The sequence below is a fragment of the Equus caballus genome, chromosome 19 (genome assembly GCF_041296265.1).
Source record: "Equus caballus isolate H_3958 breed thoroughbred chromosome 19, TB-T2T, whole genome shotgun sequence".
NCBI lineage: Eukaryota > Metazoa > Chordata > Mammalia > Perissodactyla > Equidae > Equus > Equus caballus.
In genome coordinates this window covers 54,456,716-54,471,010 of record NC_091702.1, presented here as the reverse complement: position 1 = coordinate 54,471,010, position 14,295 = coordinate 54,456,716, and the positions used below count along the sequence as shown (strand labels likewise).

Sequence of the window (14,295 nt, the reverse complement as noted above, 5' to 3'; positions counted from 1 at the left end):
CTTCTTGTGTCCGTTTCCGTAAGTTGTATTTTTCAAGAATTTTGTTCATTTCATCTAAGTTGTCAATGACATTGGCATGAAGTTGTAAATAATCTTTTATGTTTTTAATTTTCATATGATCTTTTGTGATGTTCCCTTTTACATTCATTTTATTGGTAATTGGTATTTTCTCCTTTTTTTTTCCGGATCTGTCTTTCTAGGAGTTTTTGTTTGCATTTCAACCTTTTCCAAGGATCAACTTTTGAGTTTGTTGATTTTCTCTATCATATGTCTGCTTTTCCTTCTGCTTATCGGTCACATTTTCCTGGATGTTGTATATATTTCCTGGACATTGTACATAAAAGAACTGCAGAGGCTGAAGCTAACGTTCTCTTTCACCGGACAGGGATCACGCTTTTGCTTTGTTAGGCAGATGGAGAGTTGAGCTGGGTGAGGGCTGGGATGTAGCTGTGGTTAGGTTCAGTTGACTTCTGGTTGTAAATGTCTGCAGGGTGAGCCTGCTCCCTTCAGTAGGAATGTCTTCTAACCTTCATGAATCTCTGGGAGCTTTCACTCTTTCTATTCAACCCAGACTCATCAAACATCCCCAGGGGGAAAAAGGCAGGCCAGAGATCTCAGCTCACCTTGGGAAGGTTTTTCTCTCTGTGGAATTTTGTTCAGCTAGTCCTCTTATATTTGATGTGTTTTAGTATCTTTTAATGATTTTTCTAATCTCTCGCTTTTTGTTCTGGTTGTTGGAGTGGGATTGATGACCTGCCACTAGCTACTATATCTTACCTAAAAGTGACAATCTCCTGGATAGCTTTTTAAAGAGATGTCACTTATTAAAATCATTTCACCTCAAACATCTAACTAAACTGTAAAGCTAACAAAACTTTAAAGTATATAGTTATTATAACTTGCACATTCATTTTAGGGAGATCGAATTTAAGCTTAGCAGTTGCATTTGTATGGATTGTATACCCTTTATGGCACATAAGGGCTCCTTGTGTAATCAAACTATATGATACATCCATGACCTCTGTATGAGAGGCAGTGTGCAACAGTAGGAAAACACCAAGCGCTTGATAGTCAGAATACTGAGGTTTAATCTGAACTCTGAAGCTAGGACAAGGAAAATATTGTGAGCATTAATTTCCTAGAGCACATGTGAGAGTAAATAATCTCTGAAGGTCTTCGTTTTACCTGTGTTGACATTAGGATATATTTTACATATTCGTAAGACAAAAACTCCAGGTATAAATGAGATAAACACCAGGTATCTGCTATCCAATTCAACAGAACATACCGATGTTTTTGAAGCGCCCCTCCTTGATATCATGTCCCTCCCTTCTTTCCTAAGAAGTATCCATTTTTCTGAACGTTGGGTTTATCATTTCCCTAATTTATAATTTTTACATCTGTAGGCTATTGCTAAACAATCAATTGTTTGCTGTGTAGGCATTTAAACTTCATACAGCTTTATACTGTGTAAGTTCCTCTGCAACTTGTTTTTTCCCCTCAAACGTCCTGCTTGTGAGATGTGACCAAGCTGATGTGGCTGTAATGAAAAACCTAATTCTCGTCCCAAAGTTCTGTGCTTCAGTTTCCTCCACTATAAATACAGAAGCAGAGTTTAACCTGAATCCTCTCTCAACACTTCTCCAGATCTGAGATCCTAATTTTACTTTTTACAGTAAGTACAGAGGTGTATGGTGTACTCTAACAATACAGCACCGGTCCTAATTAGGATTTATTTGAGGTTGACTCTTTCACCAGGAACACAGTCCCCAGGAGAAACATGTCATGGTGTCATTTTTAGACACTTTGGCAAAATTTAAAGGTCACTTGAATATAAAACTTCAGTATGCAAGTCGTTTTAATGCTAGGTTTGAAGTGGCACATGCAATGATCAGAAAAGACAGAATTCACAATGCAAAAATGCAAAGTTTATTTTCTTAAATAAAATACTATATTCATATCTATACAAATAATTATTACAACCATTAAAATGTTACATTTACCAATAAAAATTTCAAAACTTTAAACAAGAGCATGGTTCAGAATATTCACACCCTAATACAATGCATTTGTAAAAAGATGTCAAAATAAACAGGACCTATTCTTATTTACAACTGTAGGACAATCCTGATCATATTATATATATCTGCTCTGGATTCCATTACAAAACAAATTAATTCCCATTAGAATTATAAACCAGGGGATTTACAGTAATGGGACAGAGTGCACAGCAGATATTGCTGGCATGGGAATACATACAAATATGACACTACAGTTAGGTTTTTTCTGGTGACTGCCCTACAGTAAGCTTCTCACCCAGTGTATCTATAAATAATTTGTGAAGGTAATTATGTTCTCAGATTTTTCCACCTATTTTTACCAAAATGTATACATATATATATATATATGGCCTGCTGAAAGTGGAAGCAATCTCTTCTTCACAGTAACACAACTGCAGCATTTTAAGCAACACTGTCTGGTCCCTTTCTTCTTGGAAAATCAGCAGTTCAACTCCCCTTAAAGGTTACCAACATAGTCAAGCCCAGTGCCTCAGTGACCTCACAGATGGAAAATGGTTTTAAGACTTAGGGGATAGGGGAACAGAGATCCGGAAAAGTGAAGAGGGGATTTACATGGAGTAAACATTAAGTTCCTATGACATAGTATGGTGTGTAGCTGTACACAAAACTGAGCCAAAAAATAATAGTAATAATAATTTTTTTTAAGTTTTAAATTACAAATGAAGTTATCTTTTACGCCTCATGAAATCCCTAGTGACAGATTATGCAGTCATCCAAAGTAACACCAATTTGGATATTATTCCCAATATTTTCAACCCAAGTTGGCTCATGTTTATGAAGCATCTTAATACATGTATGTGCCAGAAAAAGATCACGGTTGATAGGGTTTGTGCAAATCTAGAAATAAGGATGTTGAATGACCACCACATACAAGCTCTGAGTTTAAAAGGAGTTTTGCTTCTAACTACTAAGTCTTTTACAAGATCGGCATTAAAGATGGCTCAGAGAATGATAAGGCAACAGTGAGAAACATGCGCTGTACTTGTCTTCTAGGTGTTGAACTGCGCAGCATGTACCACCCCAGCTGGTCCTTTGCTACAAGAGAGGAGCAGGTGAGACATATGTTCCAAAGGCTGGTCTTAGGACCAGAGGCACAGTTTCAGGTAAAGTGCAGTACCAGGGTAGAGGCGTGTGGGCAGAACTAGGAGCTCTGTGTCCAAGAAGGTCTTCACCACTTCTTACCAGCATGTCTGGACTGCCTCACTCGAAACCTGATGTCCCCCACAGACTCTAGTAGAAACTCTCAAGCTCACACAGGAAGTGTAGAATGCAGGGAGACTATGGTTAAGTACACAAAAAAAAAAAAAAAAGAAAGACCCTTTTCTGTTGAATTCTGGGGAAGGAGAAATGGTAGCACTCCAGCCAAAAAGCTATCTCAAGAAGAAACTAATTTCTGGCCTTTAATTTGCGTATAGGTATCATAAAATCATCATTCACAGATTAACTTCACACTAGTGTATCTGGCTATTACTATTGCCCACTGGATGTACACAGCCATGGGCGATTATCTCCAGACAAAGACAGGATTGATACACACAACAGAATTACAATGACTTCCAGGTTCCTAAGGATATCAACCCAAAGTTATCTGATTTTGGTACCACCTTTGCCTTTTCTTCACTCCTCCATGGGAAAAAAACAAGCTCACCAAAACAAGGAACAGAGCGATATGGCACATTTGATATTTTAAATCAACTGTGAACTATTTTTAGTTCAAGAAATTCTTGTTGCCTCTTAATAGAATAGGAGACTAGTGGTTCCCAAAGCCAAGAACTGAGGATCACACCTTGGGAGTATGACTCCCTACCACACACCAACCCAATAAACTAACCCAAGAAACTTTGCAAGGCAAAGGAGTAACGATCCTGCTAAGGAAATGACCAGGTTCCCTGCCACCTGTTTGATAGGGAGCAGACGGAAGAACATGAGGGCCTAGGGATCTATGTATCAAAGAAAGAATAAAGCTAAGAAGATGCATATTAGTAAGTCTTTACCCTTTCTCAAGTTTTTAAAACTTTACTCCTATTAAAATATGTTTCCACATTTTTTTGGAGTATAAACTTTAGCCTCTCCATGAAATGGCTAATGTTAGAAGGCAAGAACAAGGCAAATGAATTATCTTTAAAATGTTTAAATAACTGCGTATTTAAGAAGGCTGGTCCTCACTGCAGTTCACCCTGATGTGTGACTGGAAATCGCTGCAAAAGAACATGCCCTCCTCACTCTTCTCTTTCCACAGTTCTGGTATGTTAAATTTTATAAAGCACAATCACTCTGGAATTCTCACTCCTTACTTAGAAAAAGGGTGCCATCTCTGGTACCCCCAAAATATCTTACAATAAAAACAAAAATAAATTTCCTGAAGCGGTATAAAACATCCCCAAACAACCTGTATGTACCAAAATAAGAAATGACTTCAAACTTGATTTCTTCTATCCATGATTGACATTAAAAGTTTATACATGATGAGAAATCTGAAAATTTTCACCTCATTAGAAGTTACTGTACTAAATGTTTAGAGGAAGCAACGATTTTCTGTAACTGATTCTATATGATCAATAACACTAAAAGAGAGGAGAATGATTTAATCAATGGCTCTCACTTATGACTCATTCGTAAGTTTGTATATTTCCAGAAATTACAAAATTATTTATGGAAATGGTTTTACATTCTATGGGAATATATTAGTGAGCTAGGAATAACATTAAATTTATGATAACCAAAATTGACCATGTTCTCTGCCATTGCTTTGCCAAAAATTATATCCAGAGATTGCTAGGTATTAAGTAATAAATTTCCTCCCCCAAATCATGTAGTTCTAATTATCAAACACTTAATACTGCTGGTGAATCTCACACACTTGTGCTTTTAAGTCAAATAAGATTACTATGCTCTGAACACTTTTAGAATTGAGTTCATACATAAAATGACCTCTTACATATATTTGCACACGTTTGTAAGACAGTTAGAGCTACATGTATGCAGGAGCCAAATTATTTGCAGATGGTCACGTCTTTCCTCAGATGGTCAAATAAGCCTTACTTAGGGGTAGAGACTCATTTGGGATCCAAGTGTTAGATGCTTGGAATGAAAGCTCTGAGAAATGTAAATGCTATCTCTGAACAGAGCTGAGCAGAAAAATACAATCAATGCAACAGAGAAATATCTGGAAGTACCAGGCTGTGAGGTCTTTCCATTGCAGCATTCAAACTAAGCTTCTCTTTAGCCTGTTACCTTGGTTCCAATTACATCTAACAGTCCCTGTGCTGTGTGTGGGTGTGTGTGTGACACAGAGAGAGAGAGAGAGAAAGAGAGAGAGACAGAGAGAGGGAGGGAGGGAGGGAGGGAGGGAGAGAGAATGAATAGTCAAACGCATTGAAAACTGTCCTTGAAATTGTCAGATTGGCCCTTTCAAGTACAAAGAAAAAATTTAAATGTTAATGCTTAAAACTCAGTTAAGATAATTAAAAAACAAGACATAAATCTCACATTTTTTTCTCAATTAAAAGTTTTCACTGCTGTGTCTATCTGCAGCCTTTGTTAAGTAACTTATTCACGAAGCTCTCTTATTCCTCCCCATGACCATCCTGAAGGGAGAAAATACAGGAGTTTTTCTTGTTTGCGCTATTTTTTTTTTGCCCCCGGAGGCTGCTTCGGTGGGCTGCAGAAGAGCCAGGAAGGGCTGGCGAGAACAGGTGCAGAGGCACGGACGGCCCTTGGGCTGGGTTGTTAGGACAGGTATTGGCTGCAGTTCACTGATCTCACCAAGACTTGGGAGGCTTTTTTAAGGAGGAAAAAATAAAACTCTGGTCCTTGGGTTCATTTTGTTAACTGAGCAGACAGAACAATTTATATGCATCTCCCCGACTCCGTCCCATTTTTGGCAGAACAGAACAACAACAAGTAGTGAGTCTGAGAATATGAGTATATGTGGTTGTTTTCTTAGTTTTTAAAAAATTTTTCAAAATTTAATACGTGAGTATATACACACTTTTTAATTTATTACTAACTTCTGTGAGGCTTTTTGAAACCCCTGCATTAAGTTTTTCTATACTTCAGCAGGTCTCAGGTCTCAATTTCCCATTTAGATGGCAGGCCTCTTTTCAGAGGACCAGTATATACCTTAAAATTTGTCTGTGTACACACACTCAGACACACATATGGACATATACAAAGACAATTTTTTGAAGCACCATTTCACATCTACCATCTGGAAAAATAAGGAACAAATTCATTTTCTCATTATAACTCTACTATGAAGGATAATAATGCAATATACAATGCCATATTTTAAATATAAATATCAGTAAATGAAAATACTGACAGAGCTTAAGACTCTGCTCAGAAATATTTAAAAAGTAAGGCTCAAATAACTGTGTAGATTCCAAACACACTATTTACTGATCAGTCCCTAATGATTAAACAAATGGAAAAGAATTTATTTCAAGATCAAATAAATAGGACGAAGAGAGAATACTAAAATACAATTCAATTGATGAAAGAACAACCTTTCACTAAACACATGTGAAAACCCACTACGCCACTGCTTTCGTCCTTATGGCCTGATACAAAACACAAGGACAAAATGGAGAACATCGACATCCTTTGCTTTTTAGCTTTCTATTTTTAAGGCTAATTGTTTAAGGAAGATCTTTGCTTTACGGGATCTTGGCACATTCGAGGATAACGTAGCTCCCTAATTTGAAAAACAAGACATGAAATTCAGGTAATTCATGAATTGCTACAATTAAGAAAGAAGCCTCTACTCTAACCAAACCTTGGGAATGAAAGCTGATTAAAGAACTCACTGATTTCCCAACTGCCTAACTTAAACCATGGACGTTCGTTCTACATCAGTTCAGCACCTGCCATGGGTAAGAAACTGTCCTAGCTGCTGACATCGGCCAGCATTTGGTTATGAGTCACTGTTGTACTGAACTGTCTGGATTTTTGGAGAGCAATTCAACCATCTATTTTACAAATTATCAATAATCAAGTTTAAAATCTAGGTTTCTTCCTATTACCCAGCACATACCAAGATGATCTCCCCCAATTTCCAGCTGATTAATATTTAGGGACTAGAAGATCACAGATCAAACTTGAAAATGTAAATCTGCTTGGAAAATTAAAAAAGCACACCATGCAGTTAAAAAAAGAGAATTTGTTTTTGACGACCCAGTGATTACACCATCTCTGACATGGCTTCCCCACATTCAGAAGATAACTGGAAATTGTATACACACAAAAAGACACACGCACACACAATCTCTCTCTTCATGTGCATGTGTGTGTGTATACACACACAAATACATGTGTAGTCTCACCCATTACATTTAGGTTTAGTCTGTCAGTACTAAACAGCTGAACTGCAGTCATGACCTAAAATATGGCTTATGTTGTGGGCAGGTCTGTTTGAGGACTGCTTGGACGAGTCAGAGGCAGAGGAGTTTGCTATTGTAAGCAGAGGTGACATTGCTGAGCCATCTGGAAGCGCTGTAGCTATTTCTGGAAACAAAGATGTCATATTAAAATTGGATAAGTGGGAGTTGGTCATGTGCATTGGTGGCATCTCAGGGAGGAGAGGGAAACTTGGTTGAGCAAACCCAACAGGTCTGGGAGGAGATAAAATCGATCCAAATCGGTTATTTAAACTTCCACTGTTTACCTTCTCTGTGCTAGGATTTGAGAACATTTGATTAGAAAAATAGGGAATTGAAATATCATTGGACAATGTAGGATGAGCAGGAGAATATGGGGGATAGAAGGAGGGTAGGGTATTTTGGGGATCTACAGGGATGAGGGCTGGAGTCCGAGTGGCACTGGGCTGAGTGACCTGTGGAATGAAAGAAGTATTAGCATTAATTGGTGGATTCATGCCACCCTCGGGAATAAAAGGAAAACCAAAATTTTGCGATAGTGTATGCTGGTCAGGCGCTGAGTTATCATTAGGTACTTGTGGGCTATCAGGCATGAAACGAACAATACTTCCTCTCTTCTCTGTAGTGGGTTGTTGGCGTCCAAGAATCATACTGCCGCTAGTAGACAGAGGAAGATGGGGAAGACTTGGATCAAAGACATTACTATGTCTTTGGTTTCCAGAACGATTCCTCTCAGGTTGACGAATTTTGGAACCACTGCTGTCTTGCAAGAGATGCCTTGATCGCTGGGGAACTGAAGAATTAGTTTGACGTACAGGAGGCCCTTGATCAGCATTTCCATGAGACACAGATGGATGCGGCAAAGCTGGCCTTGCAACCCCATGCATGTTGGTTGTGACTGGAGGGTTCATGTGGCCCTTGGTTCCATGACTGTCAGTAATCCTCATGGGATTGGACTTCTGTACAGAAACATTGGGACTTGTGTTTCGACCCTGAATATCTCCTGAAGAAGAAGAACTTGAAAAAGGAATATTTAAGGTGCTGTTCCTCGTGTTAATTGCACCTAAGGACATGTCACAACTTTCCCTATTCTGACTGTCACTCTCTCTTCTAATATGGACACTTTCATGAGTTGGTGGACAATTATATTCAATTGCAGAAGACGGACCACATTGTGTATTCCTCTGATGTTCTGAGAGTGATCTCTGGCTCCCAATGACCTGATCACCAAGGTGAGGAGCAAGTAAACTCTGCATGAAACTTTGGTGACATGTATTTTCACTGTCCCTTGGTGGGATAGCATTTCCTGTTGGGATGCTCTGAACTGGTGGATAAGGTAATCTCTTTTGGCGGTCAATCGATGGTGGACCAGGATTTTGACTAATTCGAAAAGCCTGGGACTGCATACTCCTCAATGATGATACCGGGTTACCTATTTCATTATTTCTTGAAGATTGTACTTCAAAATTACTCTGGGGCTGTTGACTGGCTCCACTTGGTTTAAATGTCTGACAGTCAGAAAGGCGGATATCTGAGGCAACAGTATGGTCCACACGACTCTGCATATTATGAATGGCCAAACTTTTATTTCTGGGAACATCAAGATAGCTTCTCATTTCAAGCTGATCTGAAACTCTGGAACCCTGAATTGATATACCCATTCTCTGCTCTGAATTAGAAGACGTCTTTCCAATGAGTGCCTCAGCAGAATAACTTGAAACTCTATTTCTCTCTGGCCTGTGTGGAGCACACGTCATGTCTGAAGGTCTCGTCACAATACTTGGTTGGGACACCATCTGCTGCTCTATGCCTCTTGATGTCAAAAGCCTCTGCATTGGATTATGCCCAGATACATGTTCAGAAGAAACCCCTGAACCTTGCTGCCTGCTTCCAACATCCTGCTGCTGGTGCATAATATCTTGATTGAGATGGTTCTGGGGATGGTTATGGTGGCTCCGGCTAGTTGAAGGGTTTTCACAACTCTTCTCTGGCTGGGAGCTCCCAAAGTGTTGCTGCATCTGTTGCTGCATCTGCTGATGGTGGGGATGAGGCTGACCACTCTTGGATCGGGCTTGGTCAGTTCCATGGTGCTTCGGTTGTAGGGAAAGCTGAGAGGCCTGAGTGCCTTGAACAAGATTTCTCTTTTTCTGCATCTGAACTTCCTGTTGCAGAGTTCTCTGCTGATGGACATTATGGGGCTGAGAGAGGCCAGAGCTCTCTGCATGAGGTACGTGATGCTGCAGTTGATATAAGTGATGCCTCTCTCTTAACTGTCCTGCTTGCTGCTGCTGCTGCTGCTGCTGCTGCTGCTTTAAGTAGAGATGGTTACTATGCAGGTGAGATACCCCTTGAGCTGGAACATGCTGTTGCAGGGCCTGGAGATGCTGAGTGGCCTGGGTTTGCTGCTGCTCGGCAACTGAAGGCTGAGAACTGCACTGCACTTCAGTTTGCCTCAAGGCAGGAGCCACAAAGTTGTTACTAGGTGGAAATAATCGTGTAAGGCCATCTCCGTGCGCTGGGTTGCTAATAGGCACAACTGAGTTTGAAGAGTTGGGAGGGATCTGACTAACCATCATTTGAGTTTGATCAGAAATGCTGTCCGGAGTTCGGCTCATCAGAGACATACCTTCAAGCCTGAGGGGAGCTGGCTGACAATGCTTTTGACGTTTAGCTGAAGAGAGTAAAAGGTCATCTTGGACAGCACGCTTAGCAGAGTCTTTACGGCTTTCATGACTTGGCTTTAAGAGTGACTCTTGAATCTGTGGATTTGGTATGGTAGCGGTCATAGGATTTAACTGTTCTTGGGAATATTCGGTCATCAGAGATGGCCCAGGAGGCTGACCGCCATAGGAGCTAGATGCAACAGTCAGATTCACTGTTGCAGGAACGGTAGTTTGCTCTGAAGTTTGGGATAAGCCAGCACAGCTGACCAGAGGATGGCTGATGCTACTTTGATGGATAAGATTATTCACACTTAAACTGGTGATGCTTGATGGCTGAGAAGTCGAAACCTGCAAAGAGGCATTTGATGTTTTAATTCCTATAGAACAACTTGGTTTTTCAAGGGGCCTATCCACAGTTGCTTCAACTGAATCCTGAGAATTAAATTCATTTGGTGTTGCTTCCGCCTGTCCTGGGTCAGTCTCTTTAGATACCTGTGTTTTGAAAGGCTGGTCTCCCTCTAAAGATGATGCTTCAGGAGGCTTTGAAGTAACTTCTCTTATATCAGCCTGGGTGCCGGCTCTTCCCTTCTCAAGGTTCTCCTGGTCAAAAATAGCTCTTGCTGCCAGAGCAACTATATCAGTTTGCTCTACAAAGGTACAGCTGTCACACGTATTAGTTGTTGTGTTGATGGTGACATCCTCTCTGGTTGTTTCAGGAAGCATGGATGCAACTGAGAAACTACGACTACTGCCAGAGCTGGTTGACATGGGAGAGTCAGCCTGCCTACTGGTGAGCAAAGAACCATTAATAACCTCCTGGTCAGGGAGGCAGGAATGATGCTGTCCTGGATCTCTATCATCACTGTTCAGCAGTAATAGCTCCTGTTTGGGATGTAAATCAACACTTGAATCAACTATTTTAGAATTTTCTGAAGAGAAGTCAGAATGATCCACTTGGACTGGAAGAGATGACTTCTGGGGGTCTTTTTCTTTAGCAAGACCGGAGAGCAATGCAGTTAAACCTTGCCCCTTTAAGAGACTTGTGGTTTGCATGGTAGCTGATGAATCTTGCTCAACCCTGCAAGGTTCAGCAATGATTTCTACCTCAGAAACACAGTCAGTATTTGTAGTGCTTGTGGTAGATGACAAACCAGAAACCTGAGAAACCAGAATATGGGGATCATTTGGAGATGGAATCAACACGTGGGCTGAAGGGCAGGATTTGGCAGCATCTGACAATGCAAAACTAGTCGGTGGCTTATCCTGAGATGTCTCTCGTTGCAAAATGGGGGCAGAATCTTTGGGTTTTGCTGGGGCCACTGCAAAATGTTCACTTGTTACAGATTCTTGGGAGGGCGAGCTAGACTCTTCTGCTGACTTAGATTTGGGTACTGACTCAGGTATCACTGGTTCAGAACTCAGAACATCCAAAGAATGTGAACCAGAAACATTTACGCTATTTTCCTGGGACACAGCCACAGATGGTAACACCACAGGGAGGCTCCCCAGCAGCTCATCACTACAGGACGGCTCTGCTGAGCCTTCAGCGCTGGGGCAGTCTAACTTGCCCACATCTCTGACTGGATTCTGGGGGCACACTGACTTGCTAGCTCCTAAGTGTTTCTTGACACTTGGCTTCTTATTCAACCTCTTTGACTTCATGTTAGGCAAACAAGCTGCAGTGTTCACTGAGGGAGTAGTCACTACATTATAAGTAGTGGGTAGTGTGGCTGAATTTTCCGTTGTCATGGGAGGTGCTATGGTTGTTGTTAATGAAACGGAGTTAGCTGGGGTGGTTTGACTGTTTGCAGCAGTTTGAGGATTGGCAGGCTGGCCAATAGACAATTGCACACAGCTCTGCCCAGCCATCTGCGATATGCTTTGATTGAGGCTGGCCAATGCGCCAAATGTATTCAGGGCAACATTGGTATTTGGATCTTCGCTGGTGGTGGGTTGGATAATTTGCATAGGGGTTTGATTTGTAGTTCCTGATGAAGACATCACAGGCTGCAAAGCAAAGAGCTGTCCATTTAAAGAAATGGTTTGAGGCTGTTGTTGGTTTGACATGGTAACTGAAAACGTCTGTGTTGAATTAGATGTTGATAAAGATGAAGGCCTTGGTAATATGTGGACAAGATGCTTTCCTCCAAAAGTCTGTGGGGTCGAAACATTTTGCACTGAATTATTAGACCCTATTATAGCATTGGCTCCATTGACAGGGAATCGAACAGAACCAGGAGGTGGAGCTGAGAGGAGTGGCAAAGGATTCTGATTAGCTGCCTGTATGATTACTATCTGTTGACCTACCGTTTGGTTGGGAACCTCTGCCCTCATCACTGCTGGGCAAGGGGTGGTGCTGGGTGGCTGAAGAATGATAACGTTTTGATTTGCCGGAGCTGCATTAACAGCCGACCCCACTGGCTGAGCCATCTGGATCACTTGCATTGCTGAATTCAATGGAAGGATATTTTTTGGAGGCTGAGATTTAACTTGTGGTTGGGCAATTAGTGGCTGCATAGGTAAAGATGGACAAGAAGGCAAGGTGACAACTACTTGCTCAACTGGTTGCCCATCTCCTGGAAAGGAATTATTCAAGTTGATGCCTGTAGCCACATGTCTACTGGGGTTGGTTGTGGTGGGACTAGTACCAGACTCATTTAATACCGGAGTCACAGTAGAAGACGGTGTCTGGCTTAAGGGCTGAATAGTGTTTCCCGCCAGTTGCAAAGTAGTCCACGTTGTCTGCGTGTTTCCAGCCGAGGAAATGCGGGTGAGGCTATTAATGTTTTTCAAATCTGAAGCACTAACAGCTGAAGAAGGCAAAGAACAAGAAAGAGTCCAGACATTGTCTAAAGGGTTTGCAGAAAGACTGCTTACAGGAGTGGTGGTCTTCCCTCCTCCAGGGGCAGATGGGGCCACCACTGCGGTAACACTTGTTGTGTCTGCACCCTTGCCAATGCTCGAAGGACAAGAATCACCTGCAGATCTGGGAGGCTGGGAGCAGACTGTGGTGGCAACTGAAACAACAAAGGTGGTTTGAAAATCACTTCTGAAATCCTGTATGCTCAGGCAGGACTTGCTTCCATGGTGCACTTTAATGGCAGTTGCTGAGGAACTGGAGGGGATGCTTGTGGCACAAGGGACCGTTTTCTTCAATAATTTGGGGCTCTCTTGCCCATTCTTATTTTCAGAAGAATTTTGATCATTTAGACATGTGTGCAAGGAATGATGTTGGTGAGGTTCAGGACCAATGGGAACCGTGATCAGTGAGCCACCGGTGGCACCAAGCACGCTCGATTCACTTTCAGAGGTGGAAAGCTCAAGAATATTTTGAGCAGAAATGGTAGCAGGAAGACAAAGAGGAACAGGCTGGTTGGCAGCCAACGCAGAAACCGTGGTCTGATGCCATGGCTTGTTTTCAGAAGGGTAAACTCCAGAAATAGACACAGGAGTCACAAGATTGCAAGCCCTCTGTACTGGCACCACATTGGCGGTTTGCTTTTGTAAATTATGACCAACATTAAAGGTTATCCCCTGAACAGCTGTTCCCTGGCTGTTTCCACCAGGCTGACTCCCATTGGAATAAACAATGATATTTTTTTGAACCTGGTCACTGGGAATAACAACAGAGACCTTTGAGTTTTTAAGATTTCCTTTCCAGTGGATTGTTGGGTCATCATATAAGCATATGTCATTTGCTTTCAGTAATTCAATATATCGGCCATTTTCTTTTTGAATTTCTTCCAGTTGCTTACGTAGCTTTTTAATTTCTTCAGCTACAATATTAAAAATAAAAAGGAAAATAATACCCATAAATGTCAGTATTGACAACCTAAGAAAGAACTGTGTACTGAACTACTAAATTCTACTGCCAGCATTCTAAATACCTCAATTGAGAATCTTCAGCTCTTTTCTAAATTCTTTCCTCTTTTTAGAATGGAATCTGAAACCTCTATCTCATCTTTTTAAAAGTTAAAGATCAACAACTCAAAGGTCAAAAATTACTCATAATGTAGAAATCTCAAAATTCCCAATTCAAAAATTCCCAATAGGGCAGCTACAAAGGTGAACCAAGTGAAGACACTGATATGATGGTAACATGCTAGGGACATCAGTATGATAGCTTGTAAATGCTGCCGCAGCTAACTGTACTTATGGTGGTAATAGGCTCTT

At 41.1% G+C, this 14,295-nt stretch overlaps 1 protein-coding gene across 3 annotated transcripts in view; it reads right to left on the bottom strand.

Moving 5' to 3' along the window:
• Window positions 1-1,906: 1,906 nt before the first annotated feature.
• Window positions 1,907-14,295, bottom strand: part of USF3 (upstream transcription factor family member 3) — a 46,579-nt gene continuing 34,190 nt past the window's right edge. For all 3 annotated transcript variants that reach the window (XM_070243815.1, XM_023623746.2, XM_023623747.2), the window contains one exon: window positions 1,907-13,898. In XM_070243815.1, the coding sequence (XP_070099916.1) occupies window positions 7,435-13,898 (6,464 nt within the window). In that variant the 3' untranslated portion in view covers window positions 1,907-7,434. The remainder of the gene's footprint in view (window positions 13,899-14,295) is intronic.